This window comes from Ylistrum balloti, unplaced genomic scaffold (assembly GCF_031769215.1).
Source record: "Ylistrum balloti isolate Yb309-2 unplaced genomic scaffold, AGI_CSIRO_Ybal_v1 Utg370182, whole genome shotgun sequence".
Taxonomy (NCBI): Eukaryota; Metazoa; Mollusca; class Bivalvia; order Pectinida; family Pectinidae; genus Ylistrum; species Ylistrum balloti.
Window position 1 is genome coordinate 162834 of NW_026782167.1, and position 24188 is coordinate 187021.

Genomic DNA, 24188 nt, shown 5'->3' on the forward strand with positions numbered 1-24188 from the left:
ATCCAGTACTTTTCCAGAAATAGCGGTAACAAGAATTGTTTACGGACGGACGGACGCCTAGATGGACGGACCACGGACGCAGGGCGATTATTAGATGGTGGGCTAAAAACTTAATTCTTTCTAAATTGTTAACTACATGTATGATTATATACACCAAATTAAAAAGTGTGAATAAACACAAAGGAAGGAAACGCAATTAAATTGCTGAAAAGGGGCAATAACTCTTCAAAAAGAACAAAATAAAAAAGCGAGGCATTTTACCCCTAAAAATGAGAATGTCATTCGTGACAATCAAGTCTTTTTGTGATATTGGAAATCCATTTGTCAATATTATACCACAATAAATGCAATATGTTGATACTTTATATTGAAAGTGTAAAAGACCTGAAAATATTGGTACAATTTGATTTATCATTACCGAACTCTGGTAGATGATTTGCATCTCGACTGATCTATATAATGACTGTAGTCACAGACAGTTCAAAAGGTTTGTTTGTTGATTGTTGCTCTGTTCAGTCCAACATTGATGATAACCTCCCTACTATTGATGACCAAACTAACAAAATTTTGTCAACTGTAATCATAACGGCTACATATGTTTAAGGATGCTATTGTCCCAACGCTATCGGTCCAGATCTCTGAAATCCTAGAATACAAGAAAGCCGTAAATATATTTAACAGTCCATTCTGTTTTCTTGTCAATAAATAGTACAATTCCAGAGTGTTTCCTTCTCAATGGGAACTAACGAATATTACGCCAAATATCTCTAACACTTACGGACAAGTTTTGTTATTATTAATTATTGGAAAAAATGGCAAAATTTGTTTTTAGATATGAGTACAATTTTCTATTTCTCACTGGTTCTTGAATTTGGCATGGCGATTCACTTACGAATGGTCCTATGTGATTGGATTTTCTCTCGAGCGAAGACGAGAACAACAAAGAATTATTAATTTCTTAAAATGATATATAGACTGGTGCCCAAAGTCCTTCAGAACATACCCTCCAACTGGCAATAACCGAACCCGTGTTGCTAATAATCTCCTCCCAAGACTTGTAACACAAATTTGGTCAAACATCTTTTTAACCTACCGTGACTGGCCCCTGGAACTTCCTACCTGACTTTATAAAATGTGACCCCTCAGTTCCCAGTAAAGGTTCGGCTCTACATCTCACATTTTAACACACTGACCAGGTATTATCTATTCAAACACAACTGGTATATATATTTTTGCTGCATCTAGAGATAACGGGAACTATCTACATTTTAGTAATATTCGCTGAGACTGCGTTCTCGTTTACTTAAATATTACATCAAAAACATCAACTGTGGTATAAAGAAGCGATTTTGTTTATCAAAATGAACAAGTTTATTAACAAGAATTCATAAGGTTGCTAAACAATATCCATTCAAGTTTGATAGTGTAATTGGGTGTACATCATTAGGGTTGATTCACTTAATCACAAATGAAACAACACAGTTTTAATGTTTGATAATCTGAATTTTTCATCAATAGAATACATTATCAGTGTCTTAAACATAAGCTTCTGCTTTTTTATCTTTTTTTTTCTTCTGCATGGCAAAGATCCAGCTTATACGGCGCGCTATCTCAAGACATTGTATTATGGTCAATATTCTTAACAGATATAACACATAATTACAAATAGTGCAAATTGCCAAAATTTGTACGATTATATCGCAGTTAAACATTTCAATGACAATTATCCTACATGTACATGTAAGACACGCCATTAATGGGAATTGCTTTCGATTTGCAATATAGTATATAGATTGAAGTATACAAGTCGACATACATAAAATGCACACATTTAAGGGCAATAGGTTTGGCTGTTTACAACAAGATAAGATTACACTGACCATCATACAAATTGTTTAGATAGGTTTCAGGTAATGACTTATATAATCAGGGAACGAACTAATACATGAACATGTGTAGTAGATCAGTAACGACAGAATACCTCTGGCCACTGGTCAATACATAATTGTTCACAGTAGATGTCAGTACTAAATTAACAAATTTGATACATTATGATGAAACATCTGACTTTTGTCTAGCACAATTTTGAATAATTTAATCTTGGATATTAACTTTTAATAGATCATTCGTCCCTTTGTATAAAATTGATTCCAAATTAGTTACGATTTGACATCATCTATGATAATATATATAGTTCATTACGTCCCTTTGTAATAATAGAAAAAATAGTTATATCCATGAAACTTATTTGTGATTGGTAAAGACGTACAATTTGATAAAAAAAAATAAAAAATCAACTGGACTATTGCTTAACGTTGGTAAATTTCAATAATCATGAAATGTTTTGATTGTGCCGTGTTACAATTAAATAATGAAAAATGAATAAGTATACTTAGTTACGACGTACCACTGGCTGTTATACGAAGCCATGGCGTCACGCTCACTATAAGGCTATGACTAGTACAGTAGACGAGATAATGGAATAAAGTCAGAAAATTATCATTATGTTATAGATATAGAAATGTTTCGGGAATCATCCGAATACAAGTATGCATTTGTGTTATATGTGAATGTCGTATGAGTAACACAAGTATTTCATATAAATATTGTGCGTGTACAACCACGTCACGGATTTCTTCGACTCTGACATAAAATGGAAGAGTTTAAACATTTTAATCCCCGTGTAATATCATGTATAGGCAAAACTCTCCATATACTGTGTAAATGATAGTTATGTGAACATGTTTAAAACATAATTGATTTGGAACTCTCTGAGGATAATGATATATAAAACAACACAATTTTAAACATTTCAAGATAATGTTTAAAAAATACACAATTAGATCATTCAGATCTGATAAAACCAGGAATTAAGAATATTTTGTTAAATCTTAAAGATGAACTATTGTCATTACCCGGATTACTTATTAATAATGGACATAAATGCATACATATACTTACCGGTGTATTTGTGATATAAGCTTGAATTATAAATTCATTATTACAAATTGATAAAAGCCAGTATTGTCTGAATAATTGGTAAAGCATGTGCAAAAAGTCATGTTAATTGACTAAATACTTCTAAAATATCTCATTTGAAGAAAACATTGTTTATACCATACTTCTTGTAAATATCACTAGACAAAAATGTATTATATGTGTAACAATAGTTGTCAAAAAAGGCAATATGTTAAAAATTGAAATTACATATTTAACTCTGTATTACCTTTTTCTCATTTTATAACAAGGGATATATAAAATATTCTTATATACATATTTGTATTTAAAATGTAAATATAGAAGTTTCAGAGTTGATAACAGCAAATGATTTCTCAATTATAAAGGTAAAATTAGATATAGGTTCAAAAACTTAATTAGACATCAATTAATGATGATATACTATACCAGGAAACTAACTATAGATAATAAACAGTACAAATTTAAGAATTCAAAATGTCCATTCCGGATGTCCGATATCCAATGGAAATGTCAAAAGATGGTAATCCAATAAAAATGTGAATAGTATGCTGTGTAATTACAATTATAACAAATGATGAAAGATAATGGAAGTCCTGAATCTGACGTACTACCGTCTTTTCTATCAGGGATGATTCTTCGCACACTGCATGGCTGAGACAGATGATCAAAAATAATTTTCACAGAGTTCTTTGTAAATAGATAAGTTTATGCTTCAGATGAGAAAAAAGATTAAACGTAGATTGCTCCTGCCATTATAACTGCTTCAGGCCTAATTTCCAAACATCAGCGTGTTGTATATGTGATGAATACATAGTATATGGTAGAGTATTAATAACATTTAAAAACCCAGTGTACAACCACGTTGGGTACCCACCATGACTAATAGATAACATATAATAAGTTTCCGTGTTGTAATGTAAAGGAGAATTTCTGCGTCGATGATAAAAAATATGATGAATAAAAAAAGACACAGCTTAGTTCATAAACACTCTTCAAAGGGTACCTCCTCAGACAAATCACATGGCATAATGGTCATAAGTTGGTGTTGTTTTTTTTCCCTGTAGGTTGTTGATTCTTCATTGTTGACTGACAGGTTTGTTTGAATCACGGCGCCAGTATGATGAAAAACGTGTTATGGTAACAAATATGATGAAAACTTGTTAAATGTTTCTTTCAATGTAGAAATCGTAGAGTTGACAATGAACGACCGGTAATTGTATCACAATTGTGTCCGAGGTCACGGCGCCAGTAAAATGAAAACTTGTAACAATTTAATAAGTTGACCAGAGTTGAGATGTTCTTGCTCTGACAAAAGCCCGAGCAAGCGAGCGGGGGTCCCGCCAGTGGAGACTAGCCTCTCTCCTATCTGGCATTCAGGAACTGATATTAACTGATGAAGTACTTATACATATTAACTAACAGGTAAACATTGATTGAAGTATACATGAGTTATCAACATGGTCTTGCACACATTTAAGGGCAATAGATTCGGCTGTTTAAAACAAGATAAGGTTACACTGACCATTATGCAAACTACTTAGATAGGTTTCAGATAATGACTTATATAATCAGGGAACGAACTAATACATGAACATGTGTAGTAGATCAGTAACGACAGAATACCTCTGGCCCCTGGTCAATACATAATTGTTCACAGTAGATGTCAGTACTAAATTGACAAAGGCAGATACATTATGATGAAACATCTGACTTATGTCTAGCATAATTTTGAATAATTTAATCTTACCTATTAATTTATTAACCGTTCACACAACTATTCCTGTTCAATATTAGTATATGTATTGAAAATAATCCTCATTTTTCCTCCTCCGGACCTGCTGTTTGTCCTTTATTCACACTTGTTTTGTCTTGTTGAACACTTTTCTTTCCTTTATTGTGATCCACATTATTTCCCTCTTTTTGTACTTCTGGGGATTTTTCAGGGTACTGATTATCGTCTTCATTTTTGATCATTGAAAGTTTCGTTTCTTCATCAATGTTTTCTTCGCCGTCACCCTGAAAGAATAACGAGAAAAAATATTTGCATTCAAATTTAAATAACTATTTTTTAATAAATGTGTAAATATATATATATATATACAGTCATGCACATTTTGTTTAAAAATAAATAAAAGTGATCTGTTTATTTGAGGTAGGAAACTCGTAAACTTGGTTAGGGACGGCAATATCGGAGATTGGGCTTACATTTGTTAGCTTCATTAAGAACAGTATTCATTAAAGCCCAACAGGATATATTAGAATGTGTGAAGGCACCTAATGAAACTATGCACAGAAGACGTGAGAGGAAATTTACAAAACCGGAAGTGCTGCATCTTTTTAAAAAGGTGGGGTTTAAAAGCATTCTCAAAGCCCAGAAATAGTTTTACTTTCTTGTATTTACAACTTGTGTCTTGTAAGATCCCGGTGTACCCCAGTTTTATCTTGATTATCGTTAAGTTGGGTATATGGCTTGGTGGCAAGGGACACTAAACACAAAATGGGATACTACAGAAAGGTTTTTTTTGCAAAAGGAAAAATCGGGTTTTATTAAATTTTCGCACTGTAATTGGTGGCCCATAACCGATGACCAGTGCATATTGGAAATATAAGGCTCACTTACAACCGTACAGCTGGATCACAAATCAATATTTTCTGTTTTGTTAATTGATATTTAAGTATTTCGATACCAAACCATATACAAAAGTCCTACAGCACGCAAGGGTTTTCTTCCATTCTAAGATATTAATGAAATGAAACTGAAATTAATGAACTAATACTTAGTGCAATAGGAGCTGTTTTTTGGTAAAAACTGTAATTTATAAAGAGAATCCTACATGACTGTCCATACATGTGAGATATTAGAAACGAGTCCTTGAGTCAATCACAGCTATAACACATGTGATGTATGTTATTCAAGTACGTTACTTTGATATATTTTCTTGGGGAATTATTTTTTCGTCTTTATTTATCCACGAAATCATGTGTCCATGAAATAGTGATTACAAAATTGCGAAAATTGTGCCTCACAATTCTACAATATTTCAATGATAACTTGAAAATTCTCTGATAGATATATGCAAATGGAGTTTGAGAAAAAAAGTTTGATTCGTGGCCTAAAGTCATGTAACGTATATGATAAATCTGACCTCATCACCAACGCAGCACATCTTACAGAATTTACAACATCTACAGCAGCAACAACAATAATCTCGGCAGGTACAGAGTGGTCCCTTAGGATACACGTGTCTGGCTCCAAATGACATGACGGGACCAGAGTAGCATCTATAACCAACAGCATGGAATGGTGGATAAACCATGAGCAAACGTATAGTCTATATACAATAATAACAAATAAAATCAAGTCACTCATTATTCTAAATATCATTTCATTTGAAATCGACCAATCAGGTTAATATATCTCCCAGAATGCATCGCGGTAGTTTTAACCTAACATATTTGTAAACGGCTTACACCATCTCAAGATTATCAAATTATCTGTGTCTGATTGTTGATATGAGTGATATTTTAAAAGCAGAATATGAAAAGAAAAGAAAAAAAATCACCACGTCAACTTAAGTATAACCAAAACTAAGTTTCAATAAAACTAGGGCAAAATATAAACAAAAGAAAGATTTACGCGGAGATTCTTGAAAAGTACTAAGATAATTTGACCGCGTCATCTTTTAGAGTCTTCATCGACAATATCCGCCATGTGATTCTTGGACAATCCAAGGAAGTTATGTCGAGTTCTCAAGTTCACAATGAGCTTGATGATTGAAGGCCTCATAAATAGTGAGTGAATAATTTGTCTAGGGTGAATAATGTATATTTTCTTTACTTTTATGTGTTTGTTTGGGTGTGATTCTTTTAAGACAGAAGCTTACCCAATCATATGTAAGCAACACAACAGCATGGTTACAATGGCGGAGAGAGCTGCAAAACCCAAGCATCCAAGAATTGTCATTAGGAACCATTCCGGTACTGTAAGAAAATGAAAACTAAATGAAAATTGAAATTGATTATTGGTAATATTTATAAATACTAATATGATATGTAAAAATAATTTACTCAAAAGAGAAGAGAAAAGACAAGCGAATGCTAAAAAGTTGTTCCCGTATTTGTTCCAACGTAAAATGTGAATTCCCAAATCCAGTCTTTCCCAACAGAAATAAAATTAAAAAGTGGAAATGTGTGAAATCGGTATATGTTGAGCATTAGCCATATGTCTCAACTGTGTAACGTCATCACTTTCGAGTCATATTTCACGGACAAATTGTAATGTTGTGATATATACAGTCAGACTGAAATCAGAGAGTGTATGAGAGTAACAATCTATGAACTTTGTGTGATGTTAACATAATTATCATAATTATCCTTGGGGATATTTCTTTTAAAGATTAACACCAGGCTTTCCCGGGTATTGCTTTCGGAATGAGATACCTGTTCTGTTACACACAAAACCAAGTCTCTCCGTAACAGATAAGACTTCACTAGATATTCCAAGAAATCCTTTTCATATGTAAACTTACATACAGTAAAAGCTGGAAATACAAAATAACAGATATTCAAATGACTGAGTACAAAATGGGGATTTCAGTACTCTCAGTACTTTGATTAGACGTGAAAATTTAACCAAAATGTTTCAAATTCAATGTTATACATAAAGACTAACTATACTTGTACTGTCATGACTGACGGACTGCAAGACACCAAATGATAATGAATACCATGGTATTTCTCACAATAATAAGAGCGAAAATTAGAACAACGACGTGTTCTCGTTGTATAGACAATTAACGTTGGAATCTCAAATTCCACAATTACACTCCTGTAATTTCATAAAAACAATAAGGTATTTAATACATTACATGATGCAGTAATTTGCAGTAAACTAACCTACGATAGGCCATACAGATGTTTTGAGTTAAACACAAATCTGATTTCGATTGAAATGGGACGGAATGTCCAATACAAATGTTTCGATATAGGATAACCTCCAGATGAATCCAGACAAATATATGGTCGACATCAAGTATCTATACACTCGTATAAAATCCCAGAATGTTATTATTTGTATCACTTACACTATGTGGATCTCCATGAGTGTGAAACTTGGTGAAATGTATAGTACCGTGCTTTCGGTTTACAGTTCTTCTGAGAACCTGCCAAGGGCGATAACTCTAAAACTATTAACTACCCAGTAGGGCTTATAGATGTCACAACACTATGCAAAGCCTATATAAAGACAGCACAATACCAGTCCACACCACATGAAGATAGAAACTTCATTATTCTCAATAACAAAATTTACATCACGTTTATGGGAATAATATTTTCCTGTCTCCTTCGAGGTTTTAGATGGAGAATTCCCGTACACATCATTAACATCACGTTTACAGATAAACTATTTTCGTGTCACCTCCGAGGTCTCTGATAGAAAATTTCTATACACATCGTTAACATAACGTTTACAGGCATAATGTTTTCTTGTCAACACCGAGGTGTTAGACAGAGAATTCCTGTTCACATCATTAACATCACGTATATAGGTATAATATTGTCCTGTCTCCACCGAGGTTTTACATAGAGAATTCCCATTCACATCATTAACATAACGTTTACAGGCATAATATGTTCCTGTCTCCTCCGAGGTTTTAGACAGAGAATTCCTTTTCACATCATTAACATCTCGTTTATAGGTATAATATTGTCCTATCTCCATCGAGGTTTTAGAGAGAGAATTCCTGTTCACATACTTATCATGACGTTTATAGGTATAATTTTGTCCTGTCTCCACCGAGGTTTTAGATAGAGAATTTCCGTTCACATCATTAACATCACGTTTACAAATATCATGTTGTCTTGTCTCCACCGAGGTTCTAGATAGTGAATTCCTGTTCACATCATTAATATCACGTTTACAGTTATAATATTTAACTATCTATTTTCTTGTCTCCGACGAGGTTTTAGTAAGAGAATTCGTGTTCACATCATTAACATCACGTTTATAGGTTAAAAATTCTCCTGTCCCCTTCGAGGTTTTAAGTAAAGAATTCCTGTTCACATCTTTGACATCACGTTTACAGATATAATATTGTCCTGTCTCCTCCGAGGTTTTAGATAGAGAATTCAAGTTCACATCATTAACATCACGTTTACAGGTATAATATGTTTCTGTCTCCTTCGAGGGTTCTAATAGAAAATTCCTGTTCACATCATTAAAATCACGTTTTCAGGTACGATATTGTTTTGTCTCCTCCGAGGTTTTAGATAGGGAATTCAAGTTCACATCATTAACAGGTTTACAGGTATAATATTGTCTAGTCTCCTCCGAGGTTTAATATAGATAATTCCCGTTCACATCATAAACATAACGTTCACAGGCATTATATTTTCTTGTCAACACCGAGGTTTTAGATAGATAATACCCGTTCACATCATTAACATAACGTTTACAGGCATAATATGTTTCTGTCTCATTCGAGGGTTCTGATAGAAAATTCCTGTTCACATCATTAACATCTCGTTTCCAAGTATACTATTTTCTTGTCACCTCCGAGGTTTTAGTAAGAGAATTCGTGTTCACATCATTAACATCACGTTTATAGGTTTAATATTATCTTGTCTCCTCCGAGGTTTTAAATTATGCTGTAATAAGTGATGTCTTCATTTGTGATTTAGTTTAAAGTCTATAGGTACTGTGTGATTTGTAGATTTACGGGATGAACAGTAATCCACAAATATATTTAATTTGAATTCCTTTTTTGTACTGATTTTTTTCAGTGAATGTAGTACGTGACCTGAACATCAGCAATAATGTATTGTGCCAATTACTGTGTCGCACAAAGTAATAATAAAAGGGTGTTTTACTTAGATTTCAACAGTGACGATCACTATGTCAGCACAGCTTATGGCACGAAGTGAAGGTAAAAAAACAAAATGCGTATTTACAGTAAAGGTATACAAAACAAAACCTGCAAGATGGATGATTGACTCTTTGATCTAAGGAGTTCCGAAAATGAAATAGTTCATAGAAGGTGAGATCTGAAAAGAATTTTCGCGATTATGGTAATTGATCTATCCACGAATTAATTAAGTGCAGAAATTAATGGATATGTATTGAAATATGTATTGTATCTAAAATGATAAATATCTAAATGATTGAAAACATGCAGATAATGTGAAACTTACGTGATTCGCCTTGTTTGATTTCCCGGTTCACTTTGATGACAGTGTCCAGTGATGGGTTGGCATATTTCAGGACACATTGCGGAATGGGTCCTACCCATACGTTGTTGATACAATAAATGTAATTGAATCCCTGCAAAGAATAGCCACTGTGACACCAATATCTGTAGGCTGTAGAATTAATCAATCTTCCCCCTCCCGAAGCTAGAGAAGGAGGGTCGTGACAGGATTCTTGCTGTATTGAGCTGCTTGTTGTTCCACCCCCATTTGATCCCCCTGGTGTTGTCCCACCCCCATTTGATCTCCATGGTGTTGTCAGTGAAATAACCAAAACAAACTGACAAACAACGTGTCTCATTTCACTGTGTTTAAACGGCCTCACTGCAAAAAGTCCCAAGTTTAAAAGGCCTCACTGCAAAACGCCCCAAGTTAAAACGGCCTCAATGCAAAAATGTCACTTATTACAACAGTCATGCCCTCACTGTAAAACACGTCCATAGCTAAAACGGCCAAAGCTTATTTAGACAATGTAAAACGTTCTGCTCCACCTATCTTATTGTGGTTTTCCTACACTTCAATACATATTACATATCAATAATATAGTATCAGCCACGACAACTTATAGACCTTGATCTAATCATGTTCATAACGATATAATGTACGACATCTAGATTTTGTTGTTTTTTTTCTGTTTTTTTTTTTTTTTTCTATCAGTTATGTCTTTGTTTGGTGTGTTTAAGGCCTTGCTATATTCAGCAGTTGTTTAATTTGATAACAAAGTTATGCATTCTTTCTCTTCTCATTGATATAATAACAATAAAATTGTAATTGACTGGGGCTATTTCAGGAGGGCGCCTATGTAAATTGTTAGTTTGTCACGAATCGCAAAACTAAGAGTTTAATGATAACATTTCCGATTGTTTCTATGAACATTTAATATTTAATTAAGGAATAATTTGGGGACCATACTTTTATACTCGAGGCAACACTCAATGTTAATACGCACAACTTGCATTGTATATTTCGTACCACTAGAAAAATTAATCGGACTGCAGACATATATATGTATTGAAAAGAAAGTCAACATTCTGCCCCAATTTCTTTAACACATCCTTGGGTGACGACAAACCGATTCGATATGAAAAGTGGGTCTCGTTATTCCACAGGCCAAAGGGACGGACCCCAAAAGGGAAATATTTATGGTCTGATACATCCTTGAAGTGGTCACTTGAACTCCTTGGGGCAGAAGGGTGTGACCTAATAGGAGAAATCCTTTAGTCTAGATCAAGCAATTTCAATAAGCCTATTGGTCTCTTGTTGATTGACTCACATTTATACCAACAGACTAATACCTAACCTTCAGTCTACTGTCCGTCAAGTTTGTAGATTGACTCCCATTTATACCAACAGACTAATACCTAACCTTCAGTCGACTGTCCGTCAAGTTTATTGATTGCCTCCAATTTATACCTACAGATTATTACCTAGCCTCGAGTCGACTGTCCTCCAAGTTAATTGATTCCTTCGTTTTTTCATAACTGATCTTTCAATCTTTTTTGACATTTATTTTTATTGAAAAGTTCTTGTTTCATGGACCCAAGAAAAATCTTTTTGAAAAAAAAGTATCATTATTAAAAGCCTAATATGTTTAAACTTTTTATAACTTTTTAATGTTAAAAACACAAAAGAAAAATATATCAAGCCTGCTCACGTTTTAAGAGATCAATTGAGCTCTCTACGGGTCTGGCATCATGTGTTTGTATATTGTAATAAATATTTTATGGTGTTACTTTCCTGTATCCGATGTGTCAATTGACTTGAGGTAATAAAGAACTTGAATGTTGGTTATTTAGCAAAAAAGACAAAACACAAAACAAAAATCATTCAAATGACAGTCTTTCTCTGCATTATGGCGTCCTACAACAATGCTGTTTAATTATTTATCTTTTTTAAAATCAAAACTGTGCATGCGTGCTTGTTCATACACCAACAAGTGTCCTTTTCAGATAAATCCTTATAACTATATTATAACTTGTATGTATTTTTCTATCTATTAAATATATACATGTATATCATTGTCTCAATGCATAAATATGCAACCAGCATGCAAATTAGATATTACCAACATATTACTGAATTTTGTAATAAGACAAGTTTATATTTTATCATTGTCTATAAGCTTTTTCATATGGCATGTCGTTAAGAAATGGAGCCACCTATTGAGAATTTTATTCGTGTGAATGTAGTATCATGTGTTCTAATCATGAACGCAGTCATCTACATGAGTTCTATATCTTTCTGGTCTTTAAATGCTGGTACGAAATTCTGTGTTATTTCATAGTGATATCCAGCAGAACAAACGTAGCCTTTATGTACTGTATTGTATTGTATGTAAGAACGCGCTAGAGTTCATTTGTGTCACAAGTAAGAGGAACCGGAGGCAAGGTCAATTAATCACATAATATCTTATCTATTATAACCTTCTCTGAAGAGAGAGATATGAAAAAAAAGCAAAAGAAGAAGTAGAAATTACCAGTGCCTTAATCGCCAAATATTGCAATTTGCTATATGAGAATACAGCAAGGGCCGGTTAGTTGCATTTTGTTAGTCAACCGTTGAGACGAGTGATTCCTTTTGTTTTTTTCAGCATACGTCATTTTAAAAACAAGGACAAACATGGGGACGGCCTGCTATTCAAATTGCTACCGTCACCAATAATAGCTATAGATCAAATAACCAGCACTACCAGTCAGCGTCTTCAGACTTGGCATGCGCACAAATCCATATGAACCGTCTTTCATTGTGTTAGATTTTTCCAATCTAGCACAATTAGATTATCTGATTTGTGAAAATCTTTCTTACCAACCACAGATATGACGCACATTCCATCGTTCCTTCAAAAAGTCGGGGTAAGTTAATTAATTAAGTTGTAATATTTTAACTTCTGAGTAAATGATATATGAGTATGACAATACAAACACTAACATTGATTCACATAAATTATCGTTATATGGATAGAAGTTAACACCCTGATTGGAGTAAAGATAAATTATCAAGATAATTATCAATACTTATCATCATAATTTTAACATTTCTGTCGGTCAAAGTGACATTTCCTTTGTCATCTCCTAGATTTCAAACTTTATTCCCTAAGCATTACTGAGCTAGAAGGCTGTCACAGCTGTACGTTGCATTTTAATTCACTATTGAACTCTACTGTATCTAACGCTAAATTTGTATTGAAACGTGATATTCACTTGTGTGTCACATTTTCCTCCCCTATGACTAGATAATGTAATGTATCTCTAAAGACGCCAGTTATGTGTGTGAGACAGTAAATAAAGCAAGGGAGCTTCAAACTCAGATAACCCGTATATATTTTCTGGTTGATAATTGTCCTTTTAACATATTTTTTTCTACACAAGAAGACCTTTACTAATTTAAGTCAAACTCAAACACGGCTATACATGAACATGCAATCAATTAGAATGCTATTGTAAGGTATATACTTGTAATATCAACTTACGTTGGTCTATGATACAGTAAAATTGCGTAACAAGCTAAACGGGAAAATCCTTGACGGGTGAAGGCACCAGTGTACATATATATATATGTTTCTAATTATACATAAGTACTTCAAACTAAATAAAATTACTTTATGAAATTGCTTTGCTAAAATAAGTTATAATGGTTCATCTCGTTCCTTGTTTCCATTTAGGTATAATTTGATACCAGACTAGGACTGCTTATTAATATACAGTAAACATGTACAATGGTTTATTTCGTCACTTTGTCATGACGAAAACCGTAACAAATCTATTTGTGATTTGCAGATATGTACTCTTTGATAAAAGACAAAACTCAGCTGAATAGTAAGACATGTCATTACTTGTACGAAACGAATGACTCAATAGTACGTCACTTCTTTGAACATATGAAGCTTTACATTTGTGTTTAAACATGTCAAAATAATATCACTTGATTTCGGTAAATTTCAATAATCAAGAAATGTTTTCATTGAATAGGTTTAGCAATATGCTTGTACACTGTTCCTAGGTTATGATAAGGTAGGCGATCAGATGTTGGTTTACACATGGTCAGCAGTCTTTGTTGTACAGCTAATGTTACATGTAGTTAATTATTTAAGCACTGGTGCACATGTTAACATAGACAGTGCCATGTGAATTGTGTGTAATCGGTTTGGCGGTGCTTATATGTATGCCGGTGTCTTATATAACTTATGTAACACTTGTTTGTTCCATCATATCTGATATCAAGCTGAGTATGGTCTACCATGGGTATAGCTGTCTCCCCTCATGCATACCCCTGTATAATTACACTTATTAAACTACACCGATACAATGAAACTGGACTGGACTTAATAACTACTATAAAACTACACAGAAGATTTCCCTTCATATTCGTGTCGTGACACGGAATCTTGAGGAATACGTAAACACAAAAAAGTTCATCATGTGCCGGTAGTTATAACGATGAAAATTGGAATTAAATTTCAGATAGATAGGACTACTATCAATAATTTAAACAAACAGAAGTTCTTGATTTTTTAATACCTTGTAATTTACTAGGCATATCAACATTCGAACAATTTCAGAACTTATATTAAAATGGCATCCATAAGGAGCTTATTGAAATATCTAGCTAGGTTTTGGTAGGAAAGTAATAATAAGTGATCGATTCACTGAAGATTTTCTGACAGAAGCCATTAATATAATGTACTTGGGACATCAACATGTTCCAACGATATTTTGTTGATTGCTGTTTTCTATTAATTTTTTATTTGATATCATAGCAGATATCGCATAAGTATAATGTGACTGATCGTTGTAACGAATTTATAATGGTTAAGGGAAGTTTAGTCTTGTAATTAGATATTGTAAATATAGATTCAAACACTTCTATGTCAGGGTCATTTAATAATGATGTAGAAATGTTCTAAATGAACAAGACTCGATCCTTAAATAGCTCTGTAATAAGGAGTTTTATCTGTACTAGATTGTGCAATTCTACCTGTATATACCCTTTTTGATTCGTTAACTCGTTATTTGTCTCAGTTATGTTTGATTTTTGGAAACTCTTTATTTACTACTGCATTTAGAAAACTCGTTTTCATTTGTTTTATAATATCCATGGACAACAAAGAATATCATCGATGTTGAAATGATATCGATTATAGGAGTGTCATATAATAAACTTCCACTCTGTATAGTATATACTAGCCTATACTCGGGGCTATAACCGCACCGAAATGTGAAGATATATACGGATATCAAAATACACAGGGAAGGTAAATTACCTTTCAAACTCCAAAACATATCTGATTGATCTATACTTTGACCAAAGTTCAACAATCTGTTCTTTACAATCAGATTTATAATCTGTTGTACCCTGGCTGTGTACGTACTGCATATGATACTGTACTTTACAAGCACAATAGTGCACAAATGTGTAAGCCCTCCTGTGATTTCTAGACAAAAGACTATCACACTTTCTTTGTATGTAGTCATCCTGGATTTGACCTACTTACCTGGATTTTTAGTTATATAATCGGTTTTACATCGGATACCTAAACTTAACTCTGGCCATCGTCAGTGCATCATCTAACCTGTAGAGATGTTTGAACTTGATTTATAACATATAATGAAATTGATATTTCAGTGGGGTCAAATTAGCAAACTGTTCCTATGATATTAATGAATGAAAGAGATGTACTTCTGATTACTTTCATAACCAAACATGAAATATGCTCATATATATGAATGGCCATCACAATACATATTTTAAAATCTGATTTTCACCTACAGCTGACTGCAAAAGATGTAATTCTAATTGCTGTCATAGCCGAATTATTCTTATAAATAAGATATACATACTGAACACTATTCAATGCAAAATCGCTTTTTAAAATAATATATCGTACACATACCTGTGCGAACGTCTGAGCACATTTCTTATTGCTTTCCCTATTACTATAAAATTTTATTATAGGTCAACAGCTGAGCACAAGGAAGATAGTTCAATCAAAATACATGACTGTAAGGCTTACACTTGTATTCAGGGTACTGAACACATTATATGCGGCACCGCGACCTTCAACTTTTGCACCTCATCAAAACATCCAAGGTCATCATCAAGTTTCAAATGTTCATCCTATTAATAAATCGATTCTACGCGTTTTGATCGTAAAATAAATATAACGTGAGCTCTTGTGAATATGATTAGAGCAGCTTTTTTTTCAGGGACTATCATACTGTCCGAGTTGGAAATCAGTGACGTTCATCCCAAGTTGGTCTGTGATTTATTCTCGGATATCAGCGGACTTGATCCAAATCTTGCCTTTTAAGGCATATTTTTTCTTTTGGGCATTGCTCTCCCGTAAGTATTCATATCTACTGTTTATCCACATCTAAAAATATCTAGTACGAGTAATTAATATCTTCAAGTTTTCTTTATTTTTCCAATCATCATCATCATCATCATCATCATCATCATCATCATCATCATCATCATCATCATTATAGACAACAGCGTCATCATCATCATCATTTCTTAATTGTTGTGAACTATGTTCCGGTGAAATCGCAATAATTGGTTTGGTTTTTTTCCTTTGTTTTTTGGAATGGGATCAGTATGTTAGTCAAACACATCGATTTTGATTATCAATTATCACCGAGTAGAAATTATGATGATGACTGGATAATGAAAAACTAAAATCAGTCTTCGATTCATTTGATAAAGTATTTACGACAGATATTTAATATCTGAAATCTGATATAAATGATACTAATCAAATGTATTTACGGCACATCGTCGTGATATTTATATTATCATAACTGAAATAACATGTGTAAATATAGTATAAATGAGACACAAGTGAAGAGTATAGCATTCCCAATGAGAGGACTTTATTAATGTGGATATGAAATCGCAGCCCCTTTTACATTTTTCATTAGATTTCATTTCTGTAAAGTCATATATTTTCATGGAACTCAATCTTCGTGATCTAAACAAAAAAGAAAAAACACAGTATTTCGAGGACACTTGATTTCGTTGATATAGCAGAATAAATCCGCTTCTGTTAATTTTCGTGTTGTTATAAAATTAGTGAATTAAATAGTCAAATCAATAAAAATGAATCCCAAACGAATATATACGATTGTACAGTACATGGAAAAAAGATATGTTGGCTTGACAATACACCTCGTTCAAAGTCTATTTTACATTGTGTTCTTATGATTGGCATACATATGTTGGCTTCACAATATATCTAGGTCATAGTCTATTTTACATTGTGTCTTTTGGATTGGTATACATATGGTGGCATGACAACATGTCTAGGTCAAATTCTATGTTATATTAACGCGTCCTTTTACAATGATTGTGTCCTTATGATTGCAAGAACTATCATTTTGCTAACATGTTCTTTTTCTTCTATTGATGTAGTTCATTTTCATGACTTCGTCTTCGATCACGGGAAAAACAAACCAAAGGTAAATAATTTCCATTTTTAAAAGTTTTGAAGTTTCCTCGAGCGTATCACAGATTAAATGATGCGTATCTTCAACTTCTTTAAAAGTAATAAGTTGATACCACAATCAAAATAATGTTAACGTTTTTTTCAGCACTCCTTATTTATACAGAATTGTAGGGATGTCTACATTACAGAAAACGAAACATGTAAACTGAATATTTTTGTCAGTGCCGATACACAGATAGCCCGAAAACAATCATTCATACAGCCAACACTTTTACAACGGTTTTACGACGCAAATTAAACGCCCATGCATACACACTTTAACAAACACGCATGTGTGTGTGTTACATGAAGTTGGGGGTCATTTAGAGGCGGGGTCTCCTTGTAGCATATGGTTTGTGGCTACCACAATAAATTACATATAGAAAACCCGCCGTATTTTATATAAAGTTAATGAGAATAAAGTGTCTTGTCCATGAAAAACCTGTGACAGAGTAGTTAGCAATGCACCATATTACTAATGTGCAATTTGTTTGCAGAAATACTAATTTATCCCCTCTAGTCCTTAATTACGTCATCACACATATCCTGTTACGACTGCACATTAAAGCATACACACATACTATAAGCCAACATGGTATGGATCAAAATGAGAGAACATGTTAAATACTTCATCAAAATTCAAATGTAAAACATCCATATATCAACTGACACAGAACCAGCCATTCTTGATAATCCTTTACCGAGTCAAATGAAAAAAACGAAGGGAACAAAACCTACTTTAATTAGGGAAATAGTGCATTTAATGCCACATGGTTTAAATCCAGCTTTCTTCGACCATTTAAACTTCTTTCTTACCAACAAAATTTTCATTTAAGGTAACTAAACCATTTTCTTTTTTCGATACATTTGTAATAAATGATCAGATAGATTAAGTAATTGACAACACAAGTACTTTTTTCATTTGTACATTAGTTTGCACATTGAAAAAAATAAACGTCAAAGGCAGGTTTCCTCATTCATTGACATGCTTTTTTATTCAATATTTTCTTATGTATTAATGGCTTTGATGTTATTTGCAGATGTATGAACCTTCAGTGCCCGTTCCCCGAGTAAACATCGACAATATGGAAGAGCTCAAAGATGGCATAACCTTCGTCACAGCGTATTTCGATATTGGCTCAATGAAAAGGGGGTTTATCGGTAATCGTTATCAAGGGATCCAAACGTATAAAAATTGGATAAATGCATATTCGCAATTCAATAATTCAGTAATTTTTTTCACGGATTCCATCGAGATGGAGACGTTGTTTCGTGATCTTAGAAAAAGATTTCCACTTTATATGACACGCATTATAAAAATAGATAAAAACAAGCTATGGTCATTTAAATTAGCCCCACATATCAAAACAATATTTGCCGAACCATGGTATCCGAAATTCCCTCCAAACACTATCAATGAAAATTATTCCTGTGCTATGCATGCCAAATATGATCTGCTGGAAATTGTGATTAATGAGAGGCAATACAAAACCAAACATTTAGCATGGATTGATGCAGGATATTTTCGTGATAAAGAGACAAAATTATTTTCATTAGAAACGCCTCCAGATCTTAAGAAAGACCACATAGCCTTCGTGGAAATAAATGAATTTCAGGAAAGTTTAACACCTGAGGATATAATACACACGAATAAGGTGTGGATAGCTGGAGGGATGTTCCTAAGCCAGCCTGATTATCTGTTAACATTTATTTCCGACTACAAATCTGCTGTTAACAGTCTAATTACAAAGAGGCTGATGAGTACGGACCAACAGGTCTTATATATTATGTACTCCAACTACAAAGATATACTTGTACGTGTACCTATCCAAACATACTACCACAAATGTAAGTGTGATTGGTTTTTTCTTGGTAATCTCTGTCGCTTCATATGGGAAAGGAAACAATGGCGTCGTCCATCGTTAGCTTATTTTGACGCCATGACTCTGTGAGTAGTTATTTTACTATGGCCAATTGGTCAAGAGTCATCCTCAATACTCCAGAGGTTACTATCAATTTCGCTTACTGCACACCAAGAACCTTTCCTGGCAAAACTGAAGGCACAAGCGAGGTGAAAGTCTCACTAATCACATATTGACGCGTTCCTTTGTAGATTACAAAAGAGCTGCACTCAAATTTTTGCAATGAAATGTTCCGGGGGTGCAGAGAACAACAATTCAAATATTAATGGTCAGGTGCACCATGGTTAATTGCTCTGTGAATTACTGTGAAATGATGTATTTTTATATTGTTCAAATTTCGTGGTTTATCAAAAGACATCTCTATTATAGATAAATTATAGCTCGATAAATGTATTAATAGTCGTTTTAATAGTTTGTGGACATAAGAATTCATGGATTCTTGGACTAAGAATATCCATGAAACCAGGGATTACTTCTTTTTATTTTTATGTTTTTCTGATGGGTTTTGTGTGTTTATTTTGTATCCTAAATGACTTGCTTTCGATAAGCCACGAGTGCTTGACGTTTGACAAATATAAAAAAAAAGGAATGCTAGAATTTTAAAAAGGTTAATGTTTCGAAAAGTGATATGTGTGATTATGTTTTCTAAACGATATATCGGATAGACTGAACACTTTTCAGATAGACTGAACACTTTTCTCATTGACTGATCACTTTTCTAATATACTGAACACTTTTCTGATCGAATGAACACTTCTTGTTTTATTTTTTTAAAATTTATAAATATCTTATTGCTGTGGAGTTTTATCACGTGATTGTATCTTTATAATAAATGCAACATGAAATGTAAATGCTTGTGAACATAAGTACCTTTTTCTTTGTGCATGATTATCAATTTGAACTCTTCATTTCCTATATTTACACATCTTTTACTTAACATAGACCACATTACTTGAGTGGATAACCAACGAACTCTTCACGTCTTCTCAAGGTGGCTGTTATTTTACAGATAGAAATAGAGGTGATCGAGAAAAGGCCTTTGATTTCTTTGTCGTAATCAAGTTCATTAATATTTTTTTATTGGTGGTTTGAATGGATATAACCAGATGTAAAATTTTGTTTTAAGTGAGGATGTGTGTTCCTTTTGTCTAAATCTGAAGCCGTCAAGAGACCTCCTTTGTTCATGCAATTGTAGAAATAAAATATTCCTCATTACATTCTTTTTATCAATGCACGATGTCTAACTGTTTGTATGCTGGGTTTATTTACAATCCAAAGTCATTTTGAGGCGAAATGTCCTTGTTAGAAATGTAGTCTACCTCATATCGGGTCATGCCATCCAGACCAGTCACAGTAAAGTGTCTTGGTCATTTTGAGGCGGAGTATCATTGTAGAAGATGTAGGGTGCCCTACTGAACACCATACGGGTTTCCCTCTGTGGCCATTTTGTTATTGTTCTGCTGATGTCAAAGAATGCCTTTCTTATCAATTTTCTTTGAACTCGGACAACTAAATCAGAAGCCGCTATATAGTGGTCATCTTGTGTAATCGATAAACGAATGTCACCACTGTGTTTCTGGTGTAAAGCACCTCACACATACTAATTATCAGATATCGTACCCATCAAAAGCCGCACCTGACCAGTTGGATGACAGATCGAAAAACGAAAACGCTCTTTGCGCCTTGGAACGAACACTAAAGTTCCTGGGAAAAAACTGATAATCAAAGTTGTTGTCCAAACATAACAAATTGATTTAAGTTGCTAAGTTAGTGATGAAATCGTTGTGTACTTGTTTCGATGGATATTGTTTCGTTGGTGAACTGGATCCTTTCCGCTTTAAATGTTAAAAAGTGCTTAACTTGAAGCTGATATTAACTTTTTCTATGTGAAACTTTGAGGTTATTTTTTCGAAATTGTTTAACGATTTTTTCAATAAATGAAAAATCCCATCGAGGAAATGACATCGTAAACTGTGTGATATTTGCAGTGAGCAAGGCTTTGGGTTCTGTCCCCGGGCCCGCCCCAAAAGGTTATTTTAGAAACAAAAGCTTATACATGAAACCAATTATTTATCAGTTTATCTAAATGATTAACTCGCGTTTTGAACAACAACCAGTTACTATGATTATCGAAACGGTTTGATATAACCATCGATTCGGATTCTAACCAATCAGTGACACTCATACCATTAATGAGACACTTCTTTCATTGTCAAAAGAAAAATCCTTTCTTCAAATTTATCAAACGACATTTTGCAGAAAATAAAAGGAATTTGCAATACGGATGCATTTATTTTGTCAGTATTCTTATCTTTATTTGTTTTCTATGACATATTTACAACTTTATTAATGAAATATTGATATTAGATATACTACTGATGTACTAAACTATTACACATGTGTTATATTGAAGTTATTCATACACAATAATCTAAACATGTATCAATTTAATTTGATTTGTAAATATTTGTGTAGTAACACGGCTCCGAACACACACAATGCATTCATTTAGTGGATAGGTGCCAATGGGAGCTTCTTTGTGTCTATCATCGATAAGTTATAATTTTTGCATATAAATGCCTTCTTCAGGTGTTATACTAAATATCGCTCTTTTTTATAATTCTACTGCATTTTATAATTCAAAAGCTGTAACATGTAGGAATTAAAACTGATTGAATCCTTAACACATGGTTCTCACATACAAAAAGTATATCATCAGTAATAGTCACCAGAAGGCACAAATTTGCACCCATCCTCTCTTCATTATCATAACAGACGGAAGATATTGATTTAAACATATCTTATTTACATCAAATATATACAATGGGATTATGTACAAGAAAATTATATGTAGCTCTTTCCGCAATGTATGGAACTGTTGTATGATGATCATGAAATTGAATTAATGGTTTGGCTGATACTGTATCTACACAATGTAATACCTTGTCTAGGTGAAATGGTATTTATCACATGTGTGTCTTTTGTACGATTCTCTGAGCACTAATTGTACTTCAAACATTGATAAAGAATTAAGATACGAATGTAACTGTAGGACAGCCATGTCGTCAGTGACGCATGAAGCCACGATATCTAATGATCGTGATTGAGATTGTACTGGTAACGGGCAACTCGTACAATAACACTGATTGTTCAACACAGGTATTGATATGATCTGAAAAGACTGCTAAATTTAGATCAAGTGGCAGAACCCAAAACCTTCCTCACTAAAGGCCAAAAGCAAGGTAGGGTGAAGGGAGACATTTGTGTTTTGGATGTCAGATCGATTTTCAACGGGAAACATGCGTGGTACCATTGAAAAATTGAGATCCTGGCCCCAGTGTCATAAAACTATATTTGTCAATCAGTTTGTTATTTACTCTATGATTAAAACCAATAAGAATGGTCTGACACTTTATCGCAAACTGTTAAAAAACGACACTTCCACAAACCTACAAAGTTATGTCACCGGTTTAAATACATTTCCACAAGAGATCCATTTTGAGAACAATTATTCTTGGCTGACTTTAACACAGATGACCTATAAATTTGTTTCGATATTTTGAGACGTATTATGTCATCAAATGTTTAAAATCACCAACCGTATGACTGCTTAACTGTTGGTCAATGTTTTTTCATTGTTATTTTTAAAGGAAAATGATACCTCACCAAGATTTACATGATAATCTTACAAGATTTATATTGTGTTCCGCTATTTATAAAAGCTTTTAGCTTTTTCACGCGATGTGTACGACTCTTTAAACGAATTATTTTCACAAGAATTGTAGTTTCTGTTACTGTACCTGACGCCATTGTCTGCGTTTTAAGTTTCTTCTTGTAAAACCAGTAAGATAAACAAGCGTAAATTTTAAAAGACATTTTCAAGGTTTTCTAATTTATAGACTGTAACTATGTGATAAACAGGGAAATGGGTATTTAAAAGTACTGTTATTGAAAGATACAATTGTTTGTCAAAGCTCTTTACTCCCAGTGTTATTAGGTGTTTGGTCAATCAGCAAATCTTTTGGATCTTGAGTAAGAAGCAGATCATGTGAAAAGATTACTCTCAGTGGACAATACAAACAGACACCGACAAAAATAATTGACGAGTTAATGGTAGAATGATACCTCATAATTATGGACTGAAATGTGTCCGCACATTAGGTTTAGTTTTAGTATGTCTCTGCAATCTATCACAGACTGTTTATATTCATTTCACGGAGCACTGACAGTTTGTTCCGTCTATATTAAGAAAGCCTAATATTTTTATTTATAGCGATATTTTATCAAAAAATTACTCTAAATGTATATTTCGTTACATTACTTGTTACATTTCGTTACATTATGTTAAATTTCGTTAAATTTCGTTACATTATTTGTTACATTGTTTGTTACATTTTGTTACATTATTTGTTACATTTCGTTACATTATGTTAAATTTCGTTACATTATTTGTTACATTGTTTGTTACATTTTGTTACATTTCGTTACATTATTTGTTACATTATTTCGTTACATTGTTTGTTACATTATTTGTTACATTTCGTTACATTATTTGTTACATT

The 24188-nt window shown here is 33.3% G+C and overlaps 2 protein-coding genes across 2 annotated transcripts; one reads left to right on the forward strand and one right to left on the reverse strand.

The window, feature by feature from the left end:
• Positions 1–3240: 3240 nt before the first annotated feature.
• On the reverse strand, positions 3241–8125 carry LOC132551171 (uncharacterized). Its single transcript, XM_060215279.1, has 4 exons — positions 8064–8125; positions 6864–6960; positions 6126–6261; positions 3241–4995 (listed from the first exon to the last, which is right to left on the reverse strand). Exons 2-4 carry the CDS (start codon positions 6941–6943, stop codon positions 4795–4797), a joined length of 417 nt encoding a protein of 138 aa, XP_060071262.1. The 5' UTR covers positions 6944–6960; positions 8064–8125; the 3' UTR covers positions 3241–4794.
• A 10619-nt stretch (positions 8126–18744) lies between these two features.
• Positions 18745–19656, forward strand: LOC132551160 (uncharacterized). The gene has a single exon (XM_060215269.1). The coding sequence runs from the start codon at positions 18745–18747 to the stop codon at positions 19654–19656; it is 912 nt and encodes a 303-aa protein (XP_060071252.1).
• Positions 19657–24188: the final 4532 nt, after the last annotated feature.